The sequence below is a fragment of the Xiphophorus couchianus genome, chromosome 13 (assembly GCF_001444195.1).
Source record: "Xiphophorus couchianus chromosome 13, X_couchianus-1.0, whole genome shotgun sequence".
Classification (NCBI taxonomy): Eukaryota; Metazoa; Chordata; class Actinopteri; order Cyprinodontiformes; family Poeciliidae; genus Xiphophorus; species Xiphophorus couchianus.
The window spans coordinates 3,150,608-3,160,450 of NC_040240.1; the positions used below are offsets into that span (position 1 = coordinate 3,150,608).

The 9,843-nt window shown below is 38.6% G+C and overlaps 1 protein-coding gene across 1 annotated transcript; it reads right to left on the reverse strand.

Annotated features, from left to right (window-relative positions):
- Positions 1–589: 589 nt before the first annotated feature.
- On the reverse strand, positions 590–9,843 carry LOC114156178 (nesprin-2-like). The gene is made up of 3 exons (XM_028036452.1): positions 9,211–9,843; positions 3,326–3,478; positions 590–760 (listed from the first exon to the last, which is right to left on the reverse strand). Exons 1-3 carry the CDS (start codon positions 9,370–9,372, stop codon positions 590–592), a joined length of 486 nt encoding a protein of 161 aa, XP_027892253.1. The 5' UTR covers positions 9,373–9,843.

Sequence of the window (9,843 nt, forward strand, 5' to 3'; positions counted from 1 at the left end):
TACATCAGTGACTGAGTTTGTATGTATATTGTACCCCTCCTGAGAGTGCAACAACCGTCCTCACTGTAGTATGCACATGACTGAGCTCACTACAGTGCTGATGACTCAATAAACCCTTCTGTGTTTTGCCATATAAAAATATATGAAGCGTTAGTTGGAACATCAATTTTGACCCAGTGCTGACCTGTTTCATCTCTATCAAAAAAATGTTTTTATTTTAATATTTGCAGGTACTTTGCTGCAGAGTAACAGCTGTGCTCCAATATAACACTGATGAAGCTCAACATCAGCAGTAAATTAATGTCTGGGATATGACTGAGCAACAGATAATGTTTGGCTTGTTAAACAGAGTGAGAGTCATAAAGAGGCAACCCCTGCTCACTTTACCCAGTTATAACTGTTGTATGACCAGTGTGGAACAACATCAGCAGCAGTTGTTACATTACATTACTGTAGCTTTTTACAGTAGAGACATCCTCTCACTCTCCAGTCATAACTACAGTTACAATTAGATGTCAAAATGAACGGCTTCTGCTTCATTGAGATATGACCATCAGTATTTTCCTTCCATCATCATTTCATTTTGTTCCTACCTAGCCTCTATGTGTTCAAACAGATGCTGCCAGCGGTCGTTGACATCCTTCAGCTTATCGTTGCTCTCTGTCTCCTTGGCCTTGTTGCTAGCTGTGATAAGCTGTTCTCCAAGCTGCTTCAGGTGTGTCTTATTTTCACTGAACAGGTTGATCTCCTCCATACAATCCTGATTAAAAAACAAAGAAGTGGATGAAGAAAAGAAGTGAAATCCAAAAAAATGGTCACACACTAGGCCTGTCCTAGACCTGTGTATCTAATAATGAAGAGTCTTTCAGATGCTGCTCATACTGAGGAGACTTATGATTTCTTTTTGTTTGCTCCACTTGTTAAGTTTCCTTAGAGTCTTTATGGACAGGCTGTATATCATGGAGAGACTACTGAAAATGGTTAAAGTGTAAATAACCCACGTTTGTAAGCTAAGCACCTCCCTGGCAAATTTTAAAAAATTTCAGAAAAGTGGGCGGAGTCAAGAGACACAATCAAGCGTGGGAATGAGTAAAGAGAGTGAGCAGGGTTGTGATCAGGATGAAAGAAGCACGGTTGTCAATTTATTCATTTTGTTGCTATATTTATTAATTTTTTAGACTACTCTAGTTACTTTATCAAAACAACAATTAGTAATATATCTATCGACTCTTTTTCTGTGTTGTTGGAGATGTTTATGGCAACATTGTTGCCATTAGCCATTAACTTCTCCCGTTTCCTCAGCACTGCAGCTAGACTCACTCAGTCAACCGTTCAACACCATACCTTCACCAATATTCAGAACAGATGCCTTTCTCTCTATGTCCTCAATGCAAACAAATCACACATTTGTAAAGCTGAATAATGCTATTAATAAATGCCCGGTTGCCACTCAATGATAGCCATGGCAACGCCTCTTACTCCAACTCCTGACTAGCTACTGGGTAGGCGTGGGGTCAAAGAGGTGGGGAGGAAAGGAGCACTGTGCTTTTATACAAAAAGTGACAAAGTTGTATCAAGCCATACCGCTGCAAGCAATAACAAAATTCAACTGGCACCCTCGTTCCAGTTCCTTCCACCGGCACCACAAAAAATAGAAATGACCATGACCAAAACACCAAACATTGGTTGTTGCTCAAACAAAACCAATTGTTTTATAACTAAGAGTTTGAGAGGAAATTGATACCTTTCTTCATACCACAACCCCACCAGTACAAAGCAGTCCAGACTTTACAGCCTCATCTGAGCAGAAACTGTATATTACACAGTTCCAACCCATTCATCTCTGATCCATAGTGTTTTAAGTCCTGCAACAGATTCTCAGTTGGATTTATCTCTGGACTTTGCTTGGGCATTCAAAATGTGCATGTACAGTATGTGTAGGGGGGTGGTGGGCGAGCGTAAGTGTAGAAATAAGTAAGCTAATGTAAAGGGTGTACATAAGCAAGTTTGTCACCAGGGAAGGGATAGTTCCGCGAATGGCAAGGGCAGTATAAGGTCAGCAATACATCAGGCAAGAGCAGCAAAGAAGAGATGGACTTGAGTCTGAAAGGCAGCAGCTGCCTCAGAATGTGAGACACAAGACACTACCCCAAGACAGCCATGCTCCACAGATGCCAGGTGCTCCACCCATAGATCCCCTGGTGTCTTTGGGAATTCCAAAGCGGAACTCCCCTCTGAGCAGTCGCCTCCCCTCAGATAGGAGCAGCATGAGAGAACCACGTGAGTGTAGTCGAGTCGTTTTGAATGTCTTTTTCTGTCATTTAATTCTTTTAGACAAATTATGTTAACAGCAATACAATACTAGTATGACCAAGGTTACAAGAATAACTAATAAACATGAGAAATGACTACTGATAAATATGAGAAACAAATACTGATAAAACATGAATAAATTTTCTTTCCAGGCAGCATTTTGAAACAGTGATCCATGCTTTTATTTCAACTCGATTGGATTACTGTAACGCACTTTATCTGGGAGTTAGTCAGTCGCTGCTCTCACGTCTGCAGCTAGTACAGAATGCTGCTGCACGACTGCTGACAGGAACTCGAAAGAGGGAACACGTGACCCCTGTCCTGGCCTCACTTCACTGGCTGCCGGTATATTTTAGGATTCATTTTAAAATTCTTATGTTTGTTTTTAAATCACTACATAATCTTGCCCCGGCTTACCTCTCTGAGCTTCTTCACCCATACATACCTTATCGGTCTCTTAGGTCCGCAGATCAACTGCTTTTGGAGGTACCGAGATCAAGAAGGAAGCTCAGAGGGGACAGAGCTTTCTCTGTCATGGGCCCCAAATTATGGAACAACTTACCTTTGCAGGCCAGGGAGGCCCCTTCACTGTCCACTTTTAAAGCTCGTCTTAAAACCCATCTATTTTATTTGGCTTTCAACTCTAGCGGGATCTAGTTTTAAATTGTATGTTTTGTTTTTAAATTGTAAGTTTTTATTTTATGTTTTTTATTGTTATGTTGTGTTTTGATGTACAGCAATTTGTATCAGCTGTGGTTGTTTTAAAGTGCTTTATAAATAAAGTTGGTATGGTATGGTATGGTATAATGGTTCAGTCAGTTATTCGTAAACATTAGTCATGAAACCTTGAGTGTTTTAGTAATGGATTATCTTGGAAACCGAGCCTAATTTGTTTAGGGTTTGATTTTCCCAGCTCAATCACTTAATGTGTGTGGGTTTAGTAATGATCACTAATTTAGGTTTATACATTCACAGTATTGACTGTGAATGTGTTTTTGGTGAAGCCTCTCACCTTCTTTAGTTTTTCCACTTCAATGTTAAGGTCAGAGTTGTGAGCCGCCTTGTTCTCCATCTGTGTGAGCCACTCACACAGCTCTTTGTTCTTCTCATTGAAGATTATCCACGCATTGAGACGGTCAGCAATCTCCTGTTTGCGCAGGAACACCTACCACAGGGTAGAAAGGAAACAGGCTTCATGACTTAATGCATATTCTAAAATATGGGTAGAAGGACCAGTTTCAGGATTTATCTGAATTCTTTTTCTGTATCTGAAAAGCCATTGTGTGACAAAGTTACAGATTATAGGCATTCTTCATTTTACCTACACAGGTCTTATTAGAGAACTTCTACAAACCAAAAGCGGCAAGGAATCATATTTTCGACACTCTGTGAAAGTGTGACGGCTTGATGCTTTGACACTCCTGTTTGGGCTCACATATGAATGAGGAATTCAGATGTAAGCAAAATTCCTTGTTTTCAACCATTATCTGATGAACAGGTATGACCAACACCTTTCTTTTGAGCATCACAAGAAGCTCAAATGAAGGTGTTGGTCATACCTGTTCAAAAGACACATTTTAAAAAGAATTTCACAGGTTAGTTTGGATTTATTTTTGGGCAAAGTTTCCACAACAGATTTAGCAAACATTGCCAAGTGGACTGTTGTCATTTGTTGAGAATAAATAATTCTGCGTTTTTCCTTCTCTCTTTTAGCTAGTTGCAAAGCTAAAGTTAAAGGAAATGACATGTTAGGAAATGCCTTCAAAGCTAGGGTTACAGGAAATGACACACTAGGGAACACCCTATTTAGGGCAGAGCATAGACAGAGGCTAACAAAGGGAATTACTATCTGTCTTTGGGTGCCATTTTGTCCTGCTAACTCCTAAAGGTAGCATAAGAAATTGACCAACTGTAATTTGGTATTAATAAATGGAATTCATGAATTCAACTCACTAACTCTTCTTCATCCTCATGTAGCAAGTGTGTAAAAAAATTATATTTCACCCCAAATCCATCCTCATTATCTATGTATATTTGTTTTTCTTGGTTTATGAAATGTATTTTATTTTAGTGAAGAAGCTTTTATTTTCTTATTTCCTGTTTTCACATCACATCCTGTGTGTTCGTGCTGCCCACCTCAGTTCAAGTACACCTCTCTGCAGCAAACAGAAAGGGGCGTGGACAGACCACTGTCAGTCTCATACCTTATTTGGAAATGGGGCCATTGCACTCCGGAAATGAAGGGGGCCCGATTTCCTATATTATCCACGGTTTTCCATTTTTATTTTCTTTTGAAATCTGTGATATATCTTCATCGTTAGGACGGATTATCACTCTCAGCATGTATTTGAACTTCTCTTTTATTTACTTCAGCGCAGCTCACAGTTTTTAACAAATTGTGTAGCTTTCAGTGTACTTCTAAATCTGCTCCTTAGGGCCTGCTACTCCCTCTGGTAGCGTGGTAACACAACTAATATCTGTAATTACATTACTAAATCAGAATACCACAACGTCTTTATTATTTACTATTAATTTCTGCATTACTGGCACCGTAAAAGATAAATAATCTTATAAAACACCATATTTTTTCATTTTCTTAAGAATGTAGAGCTAATTAAATGACATAAACAATACTTTTATACATTATAAATAATATCTATATATCTCCATCATTTATAGGAGGAACAAAAGAAATAAGGAGACATGAAAAACAACATGATCAACTGTAATAAAAATACCATTTGCAATGAAATTTAATTGAGCAAAAGTCAGTAACAAACAAATGAATTAGGTACATAGAAGAATAACAAATCTGGTTGTTACACAGATAAAAGCAAAAATACACATTTTTGTTTTTACGGTGCCATGTATATTATTCTGAGAGAATTTTTGTTGGTAGAGTCTTATATATAGGAAAAATAACATGAAACTATTTAGTCTATCAACATCAAAATTTTCCTTCAACTCTAAAACGACAAATTATATTCATAGAATCACAATATCAACAATTTGTTAATAGAGCAAAAACACTTAGCACGCTATAGGTAAATGTTATCATTTAGTTTGGGTAAGAATAATTATTACACTGTCAATAATGACTTCTAATAGATCTTCTTAGTTCCCAGAGTAACGCTTTCATGAGCTCAGAGGTTCAAACTGATGAATAAAGAGGATGTATGCTATCTGCTAAAATATTTCTTGCCGTCTTTCATGTTCTTTCAGCAAACAGTTGAGACAGAGTTGTTTTTGTTTTCACCACTATTTACCTGCTGTTATACCTGCCATTGAAAGTATTCTTAGAAGATTGTCTGTCAGTCTGCTGCTCATGTGACCAAACCAGCTGAAGAGATGAAAAGTTAAAACTTGAGTTAAAATGTTGTTTTAACTTGAGTTGAGTTAAAACTCAAGTTAGAATGTTAAGTTTTAACATTTTAACTCAACAACCTCTACCTAACTAGAGGTTGTACACCCTAAGATCACTAAGTCTTCTTAAAAGATAAAGTCTCTGAGATATAACCAGAGCAAGTTGAGTATAAGAGCAAGAGCAAGAGAATATAAAGAGCAAGTTGAGTATTCCCTTATGTAGGAATTGCTTCTTTTATCATATTGTATTAGCTGTATTATTTTATATGTTGAAGGTCCCAGTAGGTGATTCACCTGGTCAGTTCTAAAAATATTTCCCATGTTTAAGCGATAATTAGATATTCTATGTCTGCTTGAAAGGTTATTTTCTGTTTTTCTATTTTAGTGATTAACAGATCTGAATCTGGAGCTTTACCAAACCAAAAATATAGCTTTTGAAAATTATCTGCTATTGGACTGAACTTAGGTGAAGAGCAGTAAATGAAAGACCTACAGCTAGCCAGAAGTAGTAGTACCTGACATGTGTATACAATATTACAAGAGCAACTGAGACATTGGTAGAAGGAAATCTGAAGAATTGAGAGGGGGCCCTCTATACCTCTAGGACTCACTGTTTACCTGCCTTTTCTTACAGAGTGTATTCAAATTCATTTCAAAGTCAAAAATACTTTATTGATCCCAAAAGGAAACTAAATGTTACCCCAACATATGATGGCAGAAGAGAAGACGCTCTCTACAATAAACTTGTAGACGATGTGCAGCATCTTGCTACAAGCCTTCAAATATCTTAGCTTAACTTCGAGAAGTATATCCTGCTCTGTCCCTTCTTATAGATGCTTCACTGTTGCACCTCTATAGCCCAGTCTGTTGTCCAAATGAAAACCTAAGTTTTATAGTCCTCAATCACTTCCATTTCTTTTCCCATGATGGAAATAAGGTTTGATCTAACCCCTGTTTCTCCTGAAATCTACAATTATCTCCTTTGTTTTGTTTATATTCATGATGAGATAATTGTTTCCACACCATGGCCTGTACAGGGCTTATCAAGTCCAGAAGACCCCAAAGTGCTTCACTCTACATTCAGTCATTCAATCATAAAGTTTAGTTGCAAGCTACTGGAGTGAAGTGTCAACTTCATTAGTTTTCACAAAGAAACTAATGTATTCAGAGATGCATACAGCTAAGCTGTGGATGTCCTCTCCTTGGGTTTTATAAAATATTTCCCAGTCAGTGGCTTCTAATGCACCATGGAGTGTATCTACATCCTCAGGGGACCATCTCCCCTGAGGTGGTAGGAGATTGTAGGACAAACCCCTACCACTGTTGCCACAAAGTGGTCCACCAGCTATGTACTCAGCCTCTTATTTATCTCTGATACACCAGACAACTGAAGAGTCATCTGAGTATTTCTGTAGATGACAGAAGTCAGACTTGTGCTGGAAGTCTGAGTGAAAAGGAATGGTGAGAGTACAGTGTCTCGTGGTGCTCCTGTGTTGCTTGCCACCTGGTTAGACAAACAGTCTTTCAGGCTCACAAACTATGGTCTGTTTGTCAGGTAGTCATTGTTGATGCCTCGACCTGTATTTTCTGGAGTTTCAGACAAAGCACTTCAGGTTAAATTGTGTTAAATGCACTGGAGAAATCAAAGAACATGATCCTCATAGTGCTGGCTGCTTTGTCCAGATGACGGTGGGTTTGTTGAAGCAGGTGTATGATAGCGTCTTCAACTCCAACTCCACAGTGATAAACAAGGTGCAGGAGGTCCTAATATATGCGTGCTTGCTTACTCATGTGACCTTCATGATGTGAAATGACCAAAAATAGCATTTTTTTTTTTCCCGCAGAAAGACAGGAATAACATTTTGGAAAAAATAAAAAATGTCAATGAAAGTGTAACCTGCGCAAAATAATCAACCCGTGTTTTATTTTGGTGGGTCAAACTGACAGCACACTTTAAGTTCTGGGTTAGAGGTGAACTCGGATCTAAAGTTGTTTGCCAACCGCCATAAAAAAAAAACAAGAAGAAGAAGAAGAACTCGGATCTCCTCCATTGCTGTTGCTGCTGTTGCTAACTGATTGTGTTTGGCTTTTCCTAAAATCACTGAAGAATACTGCTAGATCGAGCCAAATTAACACAGCCGAAGAATTATATCGTGTGTTTTCTAGCAACCACTCGACTGTAAGTCATTTATTTTATGTACTTTGTTTTTTTATATAGTAGAAATGCGGTAGCGACATGCCCACTCAAAATCCATGTGTTGTAACTAAAGAAATGGTGTTATAGAGTAAAAGATCATTCTCTTTTTTTGTTAATTTTGTGGCCGAATAGAAGATATATCCTCAAAGTATTAACATAAGCCCTGATTTTTGTAAATTTGTCCTTTTTAGGATACTTTTAGTTACTTTTCATTGATTTTGTTCATGGCCTATAGAACTCTGGAATTGGTTCATTTATTTGGAGTTGTGCAACAAAACAAAAAAACAATTCATTGTTTACTGAAACAGTACTTAAGTCAATTAAGTTTAATTGATTTTAACTTGAAAGTGCACTTTACTTCGATCTGTAACTTTAATTTGATCTGTAATTTAAAATTCATTTGAATTATTCCTGAGAAATGTTTTATGGAATATAGCAATTAATTTTACACTAAATTCACGTGTGATATTGTGGACTTTTACAGGATTTTCTGTCTGAAATGTGAATGTCGGTGAGAGAAATCAGTTCGTGTGTGGTCTGTTGCTCTTGCCGTGTGGCGGGACACACTGCACGGTAAAACCCAAACGGACCTGTTACACCTACGTTTTTTTGTCTGCTAGTTTGTGGTCTCAGGTTTTGAAAATGGGTGACGATCGGCCGACAATTCTAAAATCGTGTAGTGTGAACTGGGCAATAAGGAAATGAGGAAGGGAAGGGTCAGTGGAGAGCACCAGAGTTGAGCCTTTTTTTCATCCAGTGTCATCAATAGAAAGAGAAAAAGGCTGGAAGAAACGATAAAGTCGATAAATTAAAATTAGGTCGATGACTTTCATTTATCGTGCGATTAATTGATTTGTTTATCGGCGACAGGCCTAGCTGAGACTCACTTGAAACACCCAATGTGCCTGTTAAACCCAAGGTCAGATTGTATGCAGTAGTGATGCATTGCCTACAATATGCTGCAACATTAAAAGCACAGAACCTCTCTTAGAAATATTTAAATTCTGATACCTATTGTCTTTTGTACACAAATTTCTGCTCTTTTCAGGGCATGATCAGAAAAACATGTCCCAAAATTAAACTTCCTTCCATACAGAGTAAATCTAACGCAAAAACTTTTACAAGTTTCTGTACACTTCTGACGAATCTCTTGGCCACTAATCAATCAACGTTTAAATGTTTTAAGGGTTTATTGATTATTTAAAGTGTATTTGAGGCTAATTTTCTTGAAAGACTTGGGAAACCTAAGTAGCATATATTTTCAAAGCACTGGATGATGTTAATGGTCGGACACTCGGTCCATCCATGGTTCCTCAGGCAGGAGTGACTTGACTAACCTTGAAACAGAGTTCCTCCCACTGGCTGTGCAGCTGCTCCACCTGCTCCTGCAGCAGCAGGACATCATCAGCGATGATGTACTGGGACAGATCCGTCTTCATGGTGCTCAGCTCCGTCAGGTTCTCAGCCCAGTCCTCCAGGGAGTCCTCATTCTCCTGCATACCATAACATACAGAAAACCACACCAAAGCGTTGACCTTCCTGTCTCATACACTGTCCCTCTCTGCTGCTCTTTTTCTCTTTCTCCCTCTCTCCCGTCCCTCTTTTCTTTACTGCCTGCCCCACGAGGGGATTAAGAGTCACAGGCTGCAGGATGAGCTGGTGGAAGAGTGACTGCTGGGGGGAAGGGAGCCATCAGAGGATAAACTCGCCAATGGCTCAGAGTTGATGCTTCAGACTTGGCTTTGCCAAAGACGGAACCAAATGGGCTCAAGCCCATCCACAAGATACCATCTTCTCCACAAGATGGTGTCTCATCTTGTGTATGGAGATTAGCAAGATTAGCATTTATCGACATAGATAAGACTAGAAACTCTAAGAAAGAGATTAGAGAAAGATATACTGCAAAGCTCCCAAGGTTGGGAATTGAACCCAGTTGACTACATCAAGAAGTATAGCCTCCTGCCTACGAG